Below are 20,233 nucleotides of genomic sequence, written 5' to 3'. Positions count from 1 at the left end.
CAAAGCCTCTGGAAGGTTTGAGGTAAGAAAGAGGCGGTCTGTGAGTTAGAAAGTCAGAAGACCATCACTGGGTGCAGTATGTAAAGTGGATGGAGAGAGGTAAAAAGCAGAAGCAGGAGATCAATTATGAAATTATGAGAAAAAGCACCATTGAAGGGGACAGAACAGCGGGGAAGAAATGGAGAAAGGTGACGGTATTCACAGTGCACTTTGGAGATGTACATTCGTCAGATGGTGAGTGACAGGAAGAGGAGCAGGAAAGGAGATGATAAACCTATCAAAATGAGTAGTGTGACCACCAGGAACCCACAGGGGAGAAAGGAGAACAACAACAAACAGGAGAACGTTGAGAGCGAGAAAATGCAGAACTCCCGTCCAAGCTCGAATTCAGTCGGGAAAGAGCAGGAGATGTGCACAAATGTGTCAGTGCAAAGCAGCCGTGGAAAAATAACTCATTCAATAAATAGCGCAGAAAAAAAAAGGCCCTAATGGACATAAGAAATTCCAAAAGTGGGTATTATGAATATAACATTTAAAATCATAAAGGTATGAGTAAAATGTAGGATAATATTTTTACAGGTTTAATAAGGTTAGGAATACCCTTATGAGTATAACCAAAAACACCAAACCGAACCAAACCAAAACAAAAATGAAAAAAGAGAAGCCATAAAGAAAATAACTCACAGATCTGACTACATAAAAATTTAATGTGTCTGAGTGATAAAAGACATCATATATAAAGCTAGAAGCCAAAGGCACAGGAGAAAAATAATCTGTAACACAGACAACAAAGGGTTAATTTCTATAGTACATAAAACACTCCCATGAAGAAGAAGATGTTTGGCAAAGGAGAAGAACACAAGAGAAGGCCAGAGGTCTTATAAATATATGAAAATATTCTCAGCCTCGCTATTAATAATAAATATGCAAATTAAAGGAGCAATTAGATGTCATTTGCACCCATCAGGACAAGTGAAGATTCAGGATACTTAACAGCTTAGTGTTGGCAGGTCATATAAAAACAATCATCCTCACATTTTGGCGATTGTAAATTTAAGTAACGTTTTGTTTTTGAGGAGAAGAAAATGACAGTGTCTATTAAAAGCAGAAACTCACAATATTTGATACAGTAAATTTCATCACCAGGAATTAGCTCTACAATACTCACACAGGTACACAAATAGTTTTTCAGATATTTTGTTGGTACTCTCAAAAATGTGGAAACAACCTAAATGTTGACCCACCATAGTAAAGGCAGAAAGACATACTCTGCAGCAGTAAAAGAAAATGGGACCACTCTTATGTACAGACAGAAAACTTGTTATGGTTGTGAAATAAACCCTCAAAAAAATGTAAGCAGAGAATGTCATCAGTTTTATTAAATGCTTTTATTTCTAGACATATATTAGCATCGTATGCCTTTAGTTCTCTTTGTCTCCCTATCTAGGTCTGCACTGTGATTACCTCTAAGTGGTAGGATTATGGAATACTTGGACTTTTTAAGATTTCTGAATTATTTGAAATTTTCATAAGTACATGTTACTTAAAAGACAAAAATATGAAAAATAGAACACAGGGCATAATATATGTAAAGTTCCTGACGAAAAGCTGCTTAATTTGGAGGCATGTAAGCAACAAAAGTAAGCCAATGCTACCTATAACTGATTGTGTGATTTCTCCTACATCTGGAGAAGCACAGTCATCTACTCAAGGAAAGTACTAAATCTCACATTTTGTTACCATTCATTTCTAAGATAAGTTTTTATTGATGATACTAGTAGTTTTATTAAGACAGAGACAAGTGATGATGCTCTCCAGACAGCAATTTTGACTTGGGTGATGTTCTTTAAGACTGTCAACACTATGTTTCTTTGGAATCTAATAACACGTCCAAGAAAACCTGAAAGAAAATGTCTGAGAGCTAAACAAATATGAAAGGGAAGAACTTGGGAAAATATGTTTTGAATGGGAGTAGTTATTCTGAAATCAAATGACACTCCTATAAAAGAATATAAAATACAGTAAACCTTGCTTTGTGAGCATATTTGTTCTGGAAACATGCTCGTAATCCAAAGCACTTGTATATCAAAGCAAATTTCAAGAACCATTGGCTCATGTGACATTCGGCATCACGTACTACTTGTATTGCAAGACATGGCTCATTTATCAAGTTAAAATGTATTAGAAATGTTTGCTTGTCTTGCAGAACACTCACGGAACAGGTTATTCTCAGTCCAAGGTTTGACTGTAGGTTGGTCAACTGATGAAGTAACCAGACACTGTTTGCATAACATTTAAAAGAGTCATTTTGTCATTTTTTATACCTGGCAGTACTTGTGACATGGACTTTATAAAGCGATGGGGGTGTCATCAATTAGAACGAGAACTCTCTCATTTCTGTGCTGCATGGCAAATCCATCCAAGAATCGACGTCCACTGTAGAATGCAACACACAATGGCTGGGGTGAATCAAAGTTGTTAAAGCAAAGAGGTAGCTTTAAGAAAAACAGGTTTCTATTTAAAGTAAGAGTTACCTAGCTGTTGTCACACCAAGTGATGGGTATCTCATGGATACTGTGCTTCCCAAGCTGCCATAGTATGAATGGCCAGTAAAACTGGACTTCCATATCTGATACCCCGAAAACATTACGGTGAGGCAAATTTTCTTCACTACAAATTTTCAGTTTCTCCACGAATAAAATGATGGAAATAATAAGGCCTGCTTCTTGCAGCTGTGTAAGAACTGAGGCAACTAACACAAGACCTTGGTCAGGTAGTCAGCCCCCAGTTGGAGTAGCTACTGTTACCAGAGGAGGAATGAGTTTCAAAGAGCAGGAAGTCTTCAGCAGTGCAAATCTCGAGACTCTTAAGAGACAATGAAGACCAAGGAATAACAATTGGATTTGCTAATTTGTAAGTCACTGATGACCTTCAAGAACACAGTGTTCCAGGAGTGGTGATAGTAAGGGAAAAGATAAATCATGATAAAAATAGAAAGAGCTGATGTGGAATGCGCAGAACCTCTGATAGTAAGAGAAGGAATAAAAATAATGGGATGGCAGTTTGAGAGGCTGAGGACCAAGCCAAGCATTTTTCCAGCCAGGGAGACACTGATTGTTTTCTACGTCAAGAAAGAAGCTAACGGAGATGGATTTGATGGAAAGATTCCTGGTTAGTTTCAAGGATAAAATCCAACTGGCTTCTAAACTGATGAAGGTAGGGAATGAAGTACTGTTTGTCTGTTTCTAATTTATGCGTAGCTCTTTTAGACCTGTGGTCTTGGACCCTTTTTTTTGTGGTGGGGATTCACTGAGAAGTCATCCAAAAAGTTTAGACTGTCTCTGTGTAAACACACAACACACACACACACACACACACACACACACACACACAGTGCTTAAAAACATAAAATTTTGCATATACTTAGGAGAATTTATCAACCTCTTTCATCCATCCATGAACTAATCCTCTCTCTGAATGGTCCATAGATTCCAGATAAAATTATCCTCTGTTAGGACCTGGAAATAATTTTGAAAAATAGGTATTTAGACTTTTATATGTAAATTAAAATTAGCCATTCAGTGGGAGGTAAAAAAAAATATTCCTAGGAAATGTCTACAAAATATATTCATTCAAAATATAAATTACTTCCCAAAATCTCAACAGAAAATGTAACTCTTACAATGTGAAGTTAGGCTCGGAAATAAATGCTCCATATGACACAGAAAATGTTCACACAACTACATTTAATTGTGTTATGAATGAATGTTCTGTTTTCCAAACACTTTTCTAATATTCATAAAATTCACGTACGGAAGGTGTTTTTTCCCTGGGTTATTGGATTGAGAAACTGAGGTTCCGAAGTGTTAAGTGACTTACCCACCAGCACGATGCAAATTCAAGCCCATCTGGGTAAAAGTCAAGGAAGACTTTCTCCCTACCTCTGAGAAAAAGATAAGAATATTCTAGGCCACTATCTACAAAAGAGTACTATTAATAGAATCCACGTGGGGTTAATGAAGGCTTTTTTTTTAATCTAGTCAAAATATAAAAGAACACTCTGAAGAGAAGAAAAGCCTGATGCTTAAGATCAGTTAACCCTGCAATTCATTCTTTAAATTCTGCAGCCTTTGATAAGGTTTTTCACTATTTACTTGAAATTGTCCTCACCTCTTGACTCCCGTGAAATTATTCTTGTCCCATTTTCCTCTGAACCTTCTGACCCATTGTCCTCCCTGCCCCTCCAGTAAAGGTATTTCCTAGGGTTTTTTCCTCAGCGTCTTGTCACCGCTCCTGCTCTCTCTGGGTGATCTCACCACCTCCCTGGCTTCAATCATCACCAAATGCCTGTCTTCAGTTCCCACTGAGCCCTGCAGCTCCAACAACACAAGTCCAACCATCTACAGCACAGCTCCATTTTGGATGTCTCTTAAACCCTCAAAATCGGTACTTCCGTAACCTCACCTTCGCCATTCAGGTCTGCTCCTTCTCTTCCGTGTCCTGTCCCAGTGGATGGTACCAGAACCCAACTGTGTGCCCAGGCTAGAAATCTGAGGGCTCATCTTTCATTCTCACCACGCCTCCTTTCCACTCCCCGACAAAGACACCTAACCCAGCATGAGCTTCGGTCCACAGTTCCGTATTCTGGGATCTGTGTGCTCTTCTCAGTAGTCGGTGCTTCTACTTTCATTCAAGCATGTATCATCCTAAACTATATTCCTTCAAGACTCAACCGACTTGGGCTTTTTCTTCCATGATATTCCCTTCCGATTCATTCACTTTCTTGTGACCAGCCTATTCTTTATAAAATATACATCTGATGATGTCACCGTTGTGTTTAAGTCATTTAACGGCCCCCTTTTTTATCCATCGACAAAATCAAAACATCAACAAGATCCTCGGTGGGTCAAGAAATCTTCTCCCCTAGCAGACCTGTCCTTTCCCTCACACTCAATACCACCGGCCAGACTAAACCGTATTCAGTGGCTCAAAGACACCTGCCTCTCCCACACCTGAGGGCCTTGTCCTGTGCTGTTCCTTGAGGCCAGGCTTGGCTCCCTTCCTTCCTCTTTTTCAAATGACTCAATGAGACCTTTAAGATGTAGATCTGCAGGCTCCTCACCTGAGATATCACGCTGAGTTTGGTGTTATTCTCGTGTTCATCTCTGTTTAGCGCTGTTTTTCCATCATGGCATTGAGTTCGACTGTACTGTAATGCCCGACTTTTCTGTCTTTCCCACAGGGCTCTCAGCTCCTTGAGGGCAGTACCCAACCCTACATGTTCCCGTACCCTCACTGCGAGCACAGCGTCTTAAATACAGTTGCCCTTGATAAATAGGCTTAATGAATAAATGGTTACATTCATTACCTAATCCAGTGAATGGATGGAAAAATTCATTACATAATATGACTTCAGCCTTTGCTAAATCACTCACTGTCATATGATTAATGAAGAAGTTGCCCAGAAATGTCTTGCCCTATTTTCTTCAAAACATTGCAAGTAAATGAGAAGAAAAGATAAATGGCAATTCTTTTTTCTTTCTTAACATAAGTAATCTCAATATAGATGTATCTTTCACACCCAATAGACTCCTCATAAAATAACTTAGGACAGTAGTTAGAAAACCAGCGTTCAAACCCTCACCTGTAGCCTATTAGCTACCTGGTGTTTGACAAGTCCGGGGACTCCTTTGAGCCAAAGCTGGCTTACCCACCAAATTAATGACTATCTTCTGAGAGTGTTTCTCTTTTTTTTTTAATTTTTTTTCAACGTTTATTTATTTTTTTGGGGACAGAGAGAGACAGAGCATGAACGGGGGAGGGGCAGAGAGAGAGGGAGACACAGAATCGCAAACAGGCTCCAGGCTCTGAGCCATCAGCCCAGAGCCCGACGCGGGGCTCGAACTCACGGACCGTGAGATCGTGACCTGGCTGAAGTCGGACACTTAACCAACTGCACCACCCAGGCGCCCCGAGAGTGTTTCTCTTTAAGACAAGCTTGAGGGCAAACGAAATCATGTATATGAAAGCAGTTTAAAAACTATGTGTCATCATAAAATGTAAGGTGTACTACATTTATTCTTCTATTCTTTCTTAAGTAGTATTCTTAAAATACTACATTTATTCATTTATTCTTCACTACATTTATTCCTCAGCAATAATAAAATTCTGTGAATAAGATACACACATATTTCCTAATGCTGCAAAGTCAATATTTTCCTCTTTGGGAAATCCATAACATTTGGAATGATCTGGGTGGGAAAAAAAAAGTTTAAGGAATTTTTCTAATAGTTTTATGAAAGCTTAATCCCGTGAAAATTTTGAAGTACAGCAATGCAAATTACGGACCATCCTATCCCTCAAGAAAGGGACAAACTATATGAATAGGACTTTCATCATTCTCAGGATAGAAAATTAAGAGGAAGAGAGAAAGATTATCAAAGAATCATTCCAGATCAACATAGAATTCGGTATCAATTCAAAATAGAGAAATCTCATGGAGGTCACAGTAGTCACATTGTTCATTTCTGTAAAAATAATCAAAAGTCAAACAGCATTTAATTCCTATATTCCTCTAATAACAACTCTGCAGGTCAAACTACCAGACTTTTATTTTTAGCATGTTTAAGATATTATATTGGCCCAATGTAAACTCTTAGAATGGCTTTTTAGGGCTTCATGCCCCTAAAATGGAAAATGTACGGTATTTAAGCATTGTTGAATTAGAGCGAAGAGATAGTATTATTTAGTACCCTTAAATTCAGTGAGTTTTTATTAAGGACCATATGTAAGTGGAAAGGCCTGTAAGTGTCAACTGGTATAGTGTCACATTTCCAAAATATTTAGATTAACTAAACAAGTATATTTTACATAGAAACCTACTTTTACAAGTACCACTCATCCTGAATACTTAGAGTTGACAAATAAACAGGCCACAAAGAGAACGATTATTTAACTCTCAAAAGAACAATTTTTCCACCATTACTAGGGTATAATATTCATTCTACTTGGGATTGTTACAACTTTCCAATCCACCATTTTTTAAACCACCAAAAAGACTTTAGACAGAAAAGGAGAGTAAGATTAACACCTCATCAAAAGAAAAAAAAAAAAAAGAAGTATTACCTGAATAGTCCTTCCTGTCCAAGTTAAACAAGTTGGATATATATCACAAGATTATTTTATTATTTCACCACAGCAACAATATAGTACTTGATCTGTACTTGATCTGTTTTATTATGCATTTCCGACGGCCCATCTGAAAAGTGAGTCATTTCAGAAACGGAGTATTTGTGGATTACGTGCCATAGGTACTGTCTTACTAAAGGAAGGGTTTCCAATGAAAGTGGATTAGGCTAATAACTGTAATGGCTCAGATATTTTTAGCTTTTAAAAATTTGGTGATAGACTACTTTACCATTTTGGTTATTACTTACGGTCAAATTTAACACACAGCATCCTCTAAAACAAAATATGTCTGTTAACTATTGAAAATATAAGAAAACAGCGTGCTTTCAGACGATCCCAAATGTTTTGCAAAGGACATATCCAATTTAAATAGCATGTCTGTTTGTAAGGATAGCTACTATCAGTCAACTGTATGGCATTTTATTAGGGAGCACCGCCATGTTGAATTTATTTATAAAATACCATTTTGCTATACCCCATACTTAGATAAATCACAACAAAGAAAGATATACTTTTAATTACATTTTGGAATTTGAATACTTGGGTCATTTATTATGCCTACTTTTTATCGTTATTGAAATAGGTCATCATTTTATATTATCTGTATTTCCTATAATTTCAGGTTTATACTGAGCCAAGTGTGACTTTCCGACAATGTGAACAGTTTGAAAGGAAAACAATATGAATCTTACACAAATATTATTAAAGACAAAAGAAAACCTAAGCCGAAATTTCCCCCCTCCCCGCTCAGGAACTTGGTATTTGTACCCAAAGTGGTAAGTTTGAGTTAATCAGGTCTAGACTAACATCGTATGTAAACTGTGTATACAGAATGTTTAGATTTCCCAAAGTATTCTTAGAAGTCCTAGTTCTGAGGCAGAAGCAGCAGCATGAAATTGTATCTGTCCAGTAGATGACCAATATTCTTTATTCTTTAACCTGCGTTTTGTGCCTTTCACATATACTTATCCTGTGTAATGGCCCTTATTCACAGACAGGCTGGACGGTGCAGTTTTACAAGGATCCAGTACAGGAAAATCACATTGAAAATAAACCTAGCCGGTCATATATTATATCTTTATATTTAATCTAACATGAAAAATTTAAAAATCCAGTCTGTATCACTCTGAGGAATAAGTTCCATGTTAATTTTCCAGAATACTATTTTTATCCTTTTGTACCCAAAGGCAGAGAGCTTGATAGATGAGGCTGCCTCATACTTACTGCTTACGCTTCACCTTTAATTAGACCGGAAAACCACACATGTATGTATTCTCGGTGAGTCCACACAACAAACACCAATCCCCTGACCCACAGTCTGTGACAGTTGATTTTTTTCCCCCCGAAATTCTGCTTAGATTTGCCTTAAGGACATTTGGCACACTCATTTGTCAAAAAAAAATAATCATAATATGTCCTTTTCTTCACTAGAAAATGTTTCTTCCTCATTTACAATTTATGTTGTTTGCAAAAACTATGTTAAACGCACACAAAATCAATTATTTGTGATTATTGAAAAATATTATCATTAACATTGTATCACACTCGGATTCAACATCAGCAGTCTTAAAGTTTACCTGGTTTTCTCAATCCTAACATGTTAAAAAATAGCATATTTTCTCTATTTTTGATCTTCTAATTTTTCATTCTGTGTGCAGCATCTTGGCAATCCGTCATGTTTATAGGTCCTTTACCAGTAATACTTTATATAATACTTTCATTACATTAAAAAAATAATGCTAATTAGAATTATCCTGAAGGAGATTAACAAATGATATGAGGTAAGAAAGGATCAGCGCTTTATGGTTTCTACAGCTGGAAGTCACAATACAAACTTCAGAATACTTAACAACTTAATTTGTAAAAGCAAAACACAGTAAAACTAATATATCTGACACTTTTTAGAAAGCCTTTCAAAATTTAGTAATAAGGATTAATATTTAAATAGGAGTTTACTGTCGACAAAGCTCTGTCGAATATATTTGGACCATGACTTATTTTTAAACTTAGTAATGTTTTGTTGATAGAATCTCAGGACAGACAAGCAAAAATAATTTAAAAAATAAAGAATATTCAGGCACTGAGCAGAATACTTTAGAACTATTTGAAATGTTGACATTCCTTTCAAAACTTCAAACACAAAACTAACAGCTGATAAAATCTGCAAATATAACTATCCACAAACACGGGTCTAATTCACGTATGTTTCTGCTTAAAAGTAACGTCCTCCTGCTATAATATTGATTGTATCACTAAATATGACAAACGATTTTTCCTAATTCAATAGTGCTCATAGCATCTACAGAATCCCTGAAAAATAGCACAGTTGTGGCAGTTTACAAATATGTCAAGTGCTTGCACCTCCTTATGAAACCAACTAAAATAAAGTAATAGTTGGATGCCCAAATTTACAGAAAAGCAATCCTGGTAACTGTTAGATGAGTCAATGGCAAAATAATATGAAATAAAACAATTAAATTAATGAAGTAGATATCCTCCAAATATTTAAAAACCATTTGTTTTCAATATCACTTCCTTGTTCAGTATACTTTCTTGTACTGACAGGACTTTTAAAATCAAAATATACTCCACTTGATACAATAATAAAAATACAATTCAAATTAAACATTTTATTACTGCTATGCAAAACTACAAAGGAACTCTTCCTATCTATCTTACATAATCTGTAACCATCATCTGAAGCCCCAAAATTTTGAACAGGGTAAATGAGAATGTAAAAGCTGAGGAGATATTTGAAACATGTATTTCCTTCAAGAGGGAAAATGCTGTATAAATGCTCTGGTGGCTGATCGTATGTTAGAGAGTTTCAAATTAGTACACAATTGATTATCTTTTTTTGCATTAAGTTATACAGCACTTTGGTGGGGGAGCACTGTGCCAGCGTTTCACTACAGCATTAGGTGAGGTCACCCGTTGAGTTTCATCGTGCGGGATAATAGATCAGGCTGGGCCGGTTCGTGAATTCAGGTGGAGTGTAGACTAACATGATTTGGCATCGAGCTAAGGATTCATGGAGGTATATCCACAGGATATATGCATCACGCGATAGTAAGAGACATTTACAACCCAGAATATAAGAGTAGGGCAGCCTCAAGTGACATCACCAGATCATCTGCAGCGTCAACCAACCATCTAGAATATATTTCCTGCACATCACAGCTCCTCTCTTTCTCACTCTTAACAAAGCTGCCTTTGCCTTTGCCAGGGTAAGACAGCTTGTGTCTTCTTTAAAAGCAAGACATGGGCTTACTCAAGCGAAAAGCAAATAAGAAAAAACAGGGGAACAGAATAAAAAACTAGATTGGGTACAATTTTCCCTAACTTGACATTCAGGTAATAGGAATAACACCGGAATGGTGAAGGAGAAATCAACTTGAATTATCCAGACAAGAAATGGGGGGGGGGGGGGGAGAAGTAGAGGAAGAAGAAGAAGAAAGAAGCAAAGAAGAAAGAAAGAAAGACCGGCTGCATATCCCCAAGACTAAATCTTGTTTTTAACTCTGATTTGCTCTGGAAACAGCCAACTGTAGCAATCTTGCGTTTCTTTCAAAAACAATTTGTAAAATAATAATGATACAGGGGAGGGGGCACCGTGTGGCCTCACTGTGATTGTCTAATTTATCCACAACTTATGTTTTACTTACAAGCATTTGTCACGGCAAAACTGTTGGCTGTCTCAATGTTGTCCACATGAGGTACCAGATTAAAAGGAGCTTCGGACGCATTGGGGCTAGTGTTGTGAAGAAAGATTGCTAATCGAAAGGCCGTGTATTCCTGATCTGTGTTTCGGATGAAGAGACCACCTAATAAAAACAGCAGGAAAAGCACATTCAACGTTTCCTCTTGGAAATGCAGTCCCCACCCGGAGCCCTGTCAAATCCACTGTCATTCAGCAACACACACACCATTAGGAAGACAGCTTCCAGTCTCGGGACTGCCCTTTGTCCCCAAGGTACACGCTTGGGATCTTGGTCTTTAGGACAGCTCAGCTCTTTCGTGCCCCAATCTGTCACAGCACAATGACCTCTGGGCCCACGGAGTGTGTTTTCCTTTCTGTCTCTTGCCCTCCCCATGATTCCCAGCACCTTGCTACATCAGCCAAGCTGGGGGCATCTCTCTCCAAGAGGCAAGCGGAGGCACCCAAGAGAGGATCTGCATTAAAACGCGGAAATAAAGGGACGCGGGGAGTCGGGAAGGAGAAATGAACTTTGTCTTCCTGCAGCTCGTGGACTCAGCCTCCTGAGCTCCGTCTAGTGCACAGACCCGGGGACGTGGTGCAGTGTTGAGGCTGGGCTCAGCTGGAAGAAATTCAATAGCTGCGTCCCATTAAAAGACAGGAGCGGAGAAGAGCACGAAGAGCCAGGCATGGGGAGGGTCCCTCGCGACAGGGTCGAGTCGAGTTGGAGGCGTAAGGGCCAAAGAGGCAAGAGGAAAACAAAATAGAGGGACAGAAGGCTTCGGGAAGGAAAGCGACCTAACTTTGGAATGGGTTAACCGGCAGCGAGCAGAGGCGGCGGGGTGCGGGTGCAAACGCTTTCTGCTCAAACAGGGTCTTCCCGGAACAGCCAGAAAGCTGCGGAGTCCAGCAGGGGCAGAAGGGTCTTTACAACATTAATAATAATAATAATAATAATAATAATAATAATAAGGATACTACCCCCGCCAAACTCGACACCCCTTAGCGCTCCAGGGAAAGGGGTGAAAAGAAAGACCACACTGCATGTAATCAAACCCACGGAGGGCTTCCCCCCCGCAACTTATTCCAAGCCTACTTAAGCGACGCGAGCCCAAGGTGGCAGTGAGAGCGCGGGCGCGGAGGAACGGGTGAGCAGGGTGTGTATATCCCCAGTGAGCCTGCACCGGGGCGAGGGGAAGGGAGAGGCGGGCTCGCCCGAATCCCCGAACGGCTCCCCGGCAACTCGCCGAACTCACTTTCGGATGCCTGCCCCAGACACCCACATGCACGCCCCACCAAGGCACAGCTCACCTATCTGCACGCTGCTCGGAAAGGCTCCCATGGCGAGTCCCCAAAATCCAGAAAACAACAAGACAATCTGCCTGCAAATAATCCTCATCTTCTTTTCTCCTCTCCCCGGCGCGCGCTCTCTCTTTCTCTCGCACTCTTCCTAAAGGCTGTTCACACAGGCATTGACCACGATGGCGCTAAAATTAAAAACGACCAAAAAAAAAAAAAAAAAAAAAAAAAGAGGAAAAAGGAGAGAGGTGCGGGCGGTTGGCGGTCCCCCACTGCGCCCCTTCAGCAGCCCATCGCGAGCCGCCAGGTTTTTCCCGCAGTCTCCATAGCCCCGAGAGCGGTTTCCCGTCCGGCTGCTAAGGTTGCACATGCAGAAGATGGTGGTGGCGCGTCTGGCGGCTGCTCGCGGGGACGAGACATGCGCCCTGTCCTCGCCTCCCTCGCGCCCGGCCCGCCGCTCGCCTTCGCGCGCACACACCGGCACTGCGCCGCGGCCCGCGCCCCTCCCCGCGCGCCCCCTGCTCCCGGCGCGCCCCTCCCCGCGCCCCTCCCCGCGCGCCGCGCGCCCACTCCCCCCTCTCATCTTCTCCCCGCTCGCCTAGGCACCTGCTCCGGGGAGGGGCAACCCCTACGCCCCTCTCTGCGCTGCTCGGCCGCGCTCGGCGGGAGTGGGGCGCGGTGGGGGGGGGGGCCGCTGGCCCGGGTCCGCCAGCCCGGAGCAGGGGCTCCGGCACTTAGCAGCGCCCCCGGCCCCTGGCCCCCTGCAGCATGCCCGCAGGCTCGCGGGAGGACGGCCGGCCTCCCTCCCCGACAGCCCTCGCCCTTCTCGCAGCCTAGCCCTCTGCTGCCAGCGGGCCGCGCGCGGGGGACTCCGGTCCTGGCTGCAGCCGAGATTTCTCACCAGCCAGCGGCCCGGGAATCTGGAGAGCCCAGCCAGGACTGCGGGAGGTGAAGGGGCGCGGGGAGGGTGAGGAGGACACAAGGCCCAGGGGGCTGGGACCGAGGAGGGAGGTACTGGAGGAGGCGAGGCTGCGGGAGAGCCCCCCCCGGGTCAAAGACAGGAGGGAGGAAAAGTTCATTTAAATAGCAAAGTTTAGGGTGACAAAGTGATGGGCACGAGCCTGAGAAATGCACGCCCAGTGGGGCCTCCAGTCTGGCCTCTGGAAGGTCCAGGGGGAAGCGTGTGTGCGGTGCGGAGCAGGGACTGTGAGGGAAGCCCCCTTTCCTTCCTGCAGAGGCTCTGGAGGTCACTTTCCCTCCTTGCTGCCGCCCACTTGGGGAGCAGGGCAGACACAGCCCGGGGCTGATGGGGGCAGGGGAAGGACGGTGCAGGGGAAGAGGGCAACAGTGTCTGATGGAAAAGTGGGGTGTGTTTCAGGCACATCTCTTCTTAGCCTGGGCGCTGGAATATTCGCTCCACTCCATGTCAACCCCCAGAAGACCAAGCCCTGGGTTGATGTTGTCAATGGTTGGGTTGACTGGGTACAAGAACATTGATCATCCTAGAAAGTTTTAGAGCTCCTGTGTCCCTTCGTCCCCAGGGTCACCTGCAAGAGTTCATTTCCCAGGCTGTGCTGGATGGAGTCTATACTGCACCCTGAGAGAGACAGAGAGAGACAGAGAGACAGAGGGAGAGACAGAGGCTTTGGTGGCAATGAAGGACAGGTGTCTGATTTCCTCTGCAAGGCCTGAGGTCTCCTGATCCAGACAGTAGCTACCATCCCCTAATTCATTAAACTGTGAGACATACTATTTGAAATCTGCACAGTTCTTTGGGTGCTCTTGGTTGAACAGTTTGAGAGCCCGGAAGGTGGGGTCACCTCAGTTCACACCAGGCTTCTGAGCCATCCTTACAGGGGGACGGATTCTCCTTAAACGTTAGGGAGCCTGAGGTAGTGTTTCCGGTTACATTTTACCAAAGAATACAGCAAGGGCCCACGTTTACCTAGGGGAACATTTGGGAAAAGAGCAGAGTGGATTTGATTAAGGGGAATTCTTGCAAGGCCCCCACCTTGTTAGGCTTTTTTTTTTTCAATATGCGCTACATTTACCCCTTCCAGTCTCCTATAAGATACCACCAATGACCTCTGTTTGCCGTGTGTGGAGGACATTTTGTAATCCCTTCTAAAACTTCGCAGTGCTTTTTTCAGTGTTTTTGTTTGTTTTTTGTTTTTTTAAGTTCTGAGTTTTACTTGTAATGTCACATCTTTTTGTGTTGTTGTTAACTTTTCACCACAGAGTGTTATGACAAAAAAACAAAACAAAACAAAACCCAAAGAACAATCTAATTGTGAGTAACTGGATTACACAAATCATACATTTGTCATTTCGGTTTATAAGACTTGAGGCTTGCAAGTCAAGTGGGAGTTGAAATGTTTTTGTTTTTTTCTGTCAGTGTAAAAACCAAGGCTGTAAATAAGATCATTCTGTTTCTCTTACAAGATAATAAAATAGGCCACATAAAATTCAAGTTGGATTTAAGTTAAATTAAAATTTCAAAACCCACCGAGGCATGAAACTCATCACCTGGTTGTGTACCCAGGGAAGTTCTACTTGACGCACAGAGGGAATTCGCAACTTTTATTCTTCTGCAATTGGAAAGATTTGAGCTCTCATATGACGTAATAGATGCAGGACGATGTTTCTTGTTCACCTAACCACGGTGATGATGCCTTGGCTAATAGGACCACAGATAACCTAATTGTATTTTTCCAAGATAATAATCCAGGTTTCTTTCTTTATTTCTATTTTCCCAGTTAATAAAAACCTCTATTTTACTTTCTAAATCTAAATTATCTTTCTCTGTGTATCTCTAACTCTCTGTATAGACATAGATGTATACACATCTCATTGTGCCATACCTGTCTTTCAGACGCACCAAATGGGAAAGACTTTTGGAGCCGGTGAGGAAGGAAGGGAAGGAGAGGCTGGGGCACCTTTTGTGTCTTCATGAATAACAATGATCATCAACAGAGCTCAAGAGAAACTAATGAGGAATTAAAATGTGGCTAATAACAGCAGAGTCCACACCTTCACTTTTCAGTCCTGGGGGTCTGGTCCTCTGACCCATTTTACAATTATGACATGGGATATACCTCCTACTATAGGGAACGCACTCTCTTTGGAGCACTGGCAAAGGCTGAGGTAAAAGATCCTGCTCCATCACAGTGAAAAATTCGGAGGATTATTACCAGCTGGGAATACCAAAACCAAAGTGTATATGCACACTTGATTTTATCGCTTTCGTGCTGTTTCAACGAAATAGTTTCATGATTTTTCAGAACTGCAATTTCCTAATATATTAAATGAAGGTATCATACTGGAAGATGTCTAAGATTCCTCACAAATTCCCAAATCTCTGACCCTGTGAAGTCAACTTGGCCAGCATTTGGGCAGGCGGTTCCACTGCGGGGAAGAGCCTGGTGCTGTGGAGAATCCACAGACGAACGAGCCACAACCTATGGTCAAAACACTCACGCGGCGTCAGAATATGAGCACATAGAACACAGAGTCAGGGAAGCAAGGAGCACAGGACTGTATTGGGAGGCTTTCTGCAGATTTTCCAATGAGAAGAGATACATACAGAGAGATGGATATAGCTTAATGGCAGAAAAAGCGGTACCCAAGAATCTGAGGGTGTAAAGCACACTGTGTTGAGCTGTTTTAGGTGCAAACTTGGGAGGGGAGAGGTTGGTAAGAACATAAAGTCAGGTTGGACCATTTATGGGGCATTCCAAATGAGGTGCTTGGGATATTGAACCTTGTCTGTGGGGAACTGCCTCATATACATATGTGTGTGTGTGTGTATGGATATATATTATATATATGTTTATATATTTATATATATTTTACAATTACACTGACTTTTGTTATTTATTTGAACTCATCACCTATAGTATAATCAGTAATAGTGTCATCAGGTATGACACTTTTAGAAAGGGACCCTGTTTGGGAGTGGGAGTGAGAGGGTGGTTTGTTGCTATAGACCAGGAAAGGCATGAGCTGAGGCTACTTTAGAGACTGCCCTTTCAGAAAGTCAGGTGCGTTGGGTCTGGGGTGCAGGGGGACAGTAGGAAAGACAGAGGATGAGCAAGGGAGAGGGACGCTGCTCAGCAGAGCTGACGGGACACACTTGCCAGCTGCTTGGGAGCACGAGGAGTGCGGCACATATTTAAGGTCAGGAATATCCCCAAGTTTGAAACCTGAATGCTCTAAAAAGGAGGGGCAGAAATCAGAAGGTTAGTACTGGCATCCGCTGCAAAGTGCAACTTGGGACGAAGGGCACCTTTGCTCAGGAATGGGCTTTGCAACAGATGATTCACACACACACACAGTTGTGTATTGACTACCGACCATGTATGTTTACTGTCTACGTGCTTAGAAATACAGGGGAGCAAAGCAAAATTCCTGCTATTGTTGGAAGATTCCTGATGTTTATGAACCTTCAAAAACATGCTGTATATATCACCTGCCATCGTGTATGCATATGTATATATATAAAGGTGACATACATATATCTATATCTATATCTATCTATCTATCTATCTATCTATCTATCTATCTATGACATGATCTATAGAAAATTTGAGGTGTATTGACTAAGGAACTCATCTAAAAGTTAAAAATTCTTTTTTTTTCATGTATTTTGTTTTTTATTTGAGAGAGAGAGAGAGAGAGTACAAGCAGTGAGGAGGACAGAGGAGCCCAGTGTGCAGCCTGATGGAGGCCTCCATCCCATAACTCTGGGATCATGACCTGAGCTAAAACCAAGAGTCAGATATCCAGGTGCCCCTAAAGGTTAAAGACTCTTATTCTTAGTAAATGTTAAAGCCAAGTGTTAGGGATAAGACTCGGGTCTGTCTGATGTCAGAGACCACACTGTCTCCATTAAAATCTACTGAGTCCATGAGCTTAAAGCACAATGAGAGGTCTGGAAGCTGAAAAGTCAACTAGAAAAATCCCCATGTTTAGAAAAGTAGTTCAGTCTACTTAAAAGACCTCAGACTCTTAGAGAAATAATAACTAGGTTCAGATGACAGGCTGTTTGCTTCCTGGCTGCGTTACCCTGGACATTACTTTTCAGCACAGTTTTGGCACATCCGCATCATAGGAAATTGTAATTGGGAAAGAGGTGCCAAAAAATGTCACCAAGGTTCCAACAGAGGGAGGCAAAGAGCGCCACAGAGGCAAAATGGGAAATCTAATTTTGATGTGGGGGAAATTTAGGAAGAACTCACAGAGGCAGAGAATATGAACCGAATGTTTATGGATGTGTAGAGATTAAGAGGGAGAGAAACAATGATGTGCAACACATGAGAGGGCATATGTCTTCCTGGTGAGTTCTGAAAGTTTGCTGTGACTGGATAGGTTATATCAGGGGACATGCAGGAAGTGAGCCTAGAAAGCAAAACAAGGAAGGAATGCCTGTCAAAGTGACGCATTCAAAAGGTTCATCTCCATTGTGTCAAGACGGAGAAATCACAGAAGTCTAGAAGCAAAGGGAGGAAATGACCGGATTTGCATTTTAGATTAAAAATTCTCATTAGTGTGGAAGCCTGAGGCAGGGAGAGAAATTTGGCAGCTGGAGAGAAAGTCTAGGTGAAAAAGAACTATGTGAACCAAACAGCAACAGTAAAATTTACCCTCTGACCCTCAAGTCCTATTTTCAGTTGTCTACCCTGAATACACACAAGCGGAATTACAAAAGTTGCATGTACAAAGCTTTTTATTACAGTACTGTTTATCAGAGCAAAACACAAACAGCCCAAATGTCTATCGAGGGGAGGCTATCATACTAAGCTATGGTATATCCATACAATGGGGTGCTGAACGGTTATTCAAGGAAAGAGGAGAATTTTTATATACCACCGTGGAGTAATCACTGTGGATATATTTTATGAGAAAAGGTAAAATGGAGACAAGTGTGTGGCACGCTAGCATTTATCTAAAATGAGGGGTACTTCCTCTAGGGACAGAAAATCAGGATGGAGAGAAAGAAGCAGATAAATCTACTCAGAGTTGCATTATTTCAATTTATTTTAAAACAGATAATTCTGGCTTATCCTCTCCAGTGGGATATCTCCTGGAGACAAAAATAATTGCAAAAAACAGCTTACCCTGCCTTCACTAATCATATTGTTGATGCTCGTATCATACTGCTATTCTATTTATATATAGTTGCATAAAGCAAACAAATGCTTATGCTTGTATACTTGGGAAAGCATTAAAGAAAAGTGATACATGTTTAAAATCAGAGGATAAGTAAAAAAAACCCTGGTGGTTCTCCGTTTAAATTGGCAGTTGCATTATGATTTATTTTATCTTGTATTTTCCATAAAGTATGTATTTTCTCAGCTCTACACACTAATGCATTAGAAATAACAATTAACTGAGGCAGCTGCGTGGCTCATTTGGTTAAATGACTCTTGATTTTGGCTCGAGTCATGATGTCACAGTTCGTGACATCAAGCCCCATGTCAGGCTCCATGCTGACAGTGCAGAGCCTGCTTGGAATTCTCTCCCTCTCTCTCTCTGCCCCTCCTTTTCCTCTCTCTCTAAAAAATAAATTTAAAAAGGGGTGCCTGGGTGGCTCAGTTAAGCCTCTGACTTCGGCTCTGGTCATGATCTCATGGTCCGTGAGTTCGGTCCATGATCTCATGGTCTGCATCAGGTTCTGTGCTGACAGCTCAGAGCCTGGAGCCTGCTTTGGATTCTGTGTCTCCCTCTCTCTGCACCCCCCACCCCCCAACTCATGCTCTGTCTCTCTCTCTGTGTCAAAAATAAATAAACATTAAAAAGAAAATTTTAAAAAAGGAGTAACAATCTATTAAAAATCAGCATCCCCATGTACACCATCTGTAGAACCTAGTACCATTTTCCACTAAAAGACATACATGCTCCTTGGAAAAATGACTTATTCCCAGCCCAGGGGAAGAATTACACAAGATGTCCCTGGAACACAGCATCATTACAGAAAGCAAGGAAGCTTAAGTACTGAGATCATGTCAAAAGTGATCAGGAACCAACTGGAGGATATTCACATTGGCTGAAAATGGGAAAACTTAGGTGTCAAAAAGAATAATGCCTGAGATACACACATCACTGTTAAATCCATTGACATTATCATGATAATTTAAAAACCACAGATAGAAGCCTCATTGGCCCCTTTATATATTAGGAAATCAAGTCAGATTTTTTAAAAAGTAAATTTCATTTTGGATTATTCGATGTGCAGAAGTGTTTCCAAGATACCACAGTTTCCCTACATCCCTCAGGTAGTTTCCCTTAATGTTACCATCTTGTATCCCTCTGGTCCATTCATCAAAACTAAGAAACCAGCACCAGCATGTTTCTCCTAACTGACCCCAGACTTTATTTGGATTTTACCAGTTTTCCCACTAATGAGTTTTCCTGTTTCAGCATCTAGTTCTGTACACTTGATTGCATTCAGTTGTCGTATCTCCTTGGTCTCTTCTATTCTGTGAGTTTCATCTTCTTTGTTTTTCATGACCTTGAGAGTCTGATGAGTACTTTCAGGCGTTTTATAGACTCTCCCTCAGTTTGGATTTGTCTGATGCTTTTCACATGATTAGACTGGGGTTATGGATTGTTGACAAGCATACCACAGAGGTTAAGTGTCCCTCTTTTCATCTCATATAAGGGGATCCATACTTTTCCCACTGATACTGCTTGTGATAAACTTCCATCAGTTGATTAAAGTATGTTTGCAAGGTTTCTTCACTCAAGTTACCTTTTTTTTCCATCCCATATTCTATTCCTTGGGAGTGAGTCACGTAGTTTGACCCAGGATCATCTTGTCTATTCCCTGTCTCAGTCATTGCACGATACATGTTTCAAGAAGTCCTGTTTTGGGGCACCTGGGTGGCTCAGTCAGTTGAGCGTCCGACTTCAGCTCAGGTCATGATCTTGCAGTTTGTGAGTTCGAGCCCCTCGTCGGGCTATGTGCTGAAAGCTCAGAGCCTGGAGCCTGGAGCCTGCTTCAGGTTCTGTGTCTCCCTGTCTCTGCGCCTTCCCCGCTCATGCTCTGTC

At 41.6% G+C, this 20,233-nt stretch overlaps 1 protein-coding gene across 4 annotated transcripts in view; it reads right to left on the bottom strand.

Annotated features, from left to right (window-relative positions):
• GRIA4 (glutamate ionotropic receptor AMPA type subunit 4) overlaps positions 1-12,892 on the bottom strand; it is a 396,844-nt gene extending 383,952 nt beyond the window's left edge. For 3 of the 4 annotated variants that reach the window (XM_047879447.1, XM_047879445.1, XM_047879446.1), the window contains exons 1-2: positions 12,197-12,545; positions 10,854-11,012 (exon numbers count right to left, since the gene is read on the bottom strand). In XM_047879447.1, the coding sequence (XP_047735403.1) occupies positions 10,854-11,012; positions 12,197-12,284 (247 nt within the window). In that variant the 5' untranslated portion in view covers positions 12,285-12,545. Of the gene's footprint in view, positions 1-10,853; positions 11,013-12,196; positions 12,546-12,790 lie in introns of those variants that run through there. The other variant, XM_047879444.1, reaches the window with a different exon arrangement.
• Between the last annotated feature and the right edge of the window lie 7,341 nt (positions 12,893-20,233).

This window comes from Prionailurus viverrinus, chromosome D1 (assembly GCF_022837055.1).
Source record: "Prionailurus viverrinus isolate Anna chromosome D1, UM_Priviv_1.0, whole genome shotgun sequence".
Classification (NCBI taxonomy): domain Eukaryota; kingdom Metazoa; phylum Chordata; class Mammalia; order Carnivora; family Felidae; genus Prionailurus; species Prionailurus viverrinus.
Note: the sequence above shows the minus strand (reverse complement) of the source record. Positions and strands in the feature narration are given on the sequence as shown.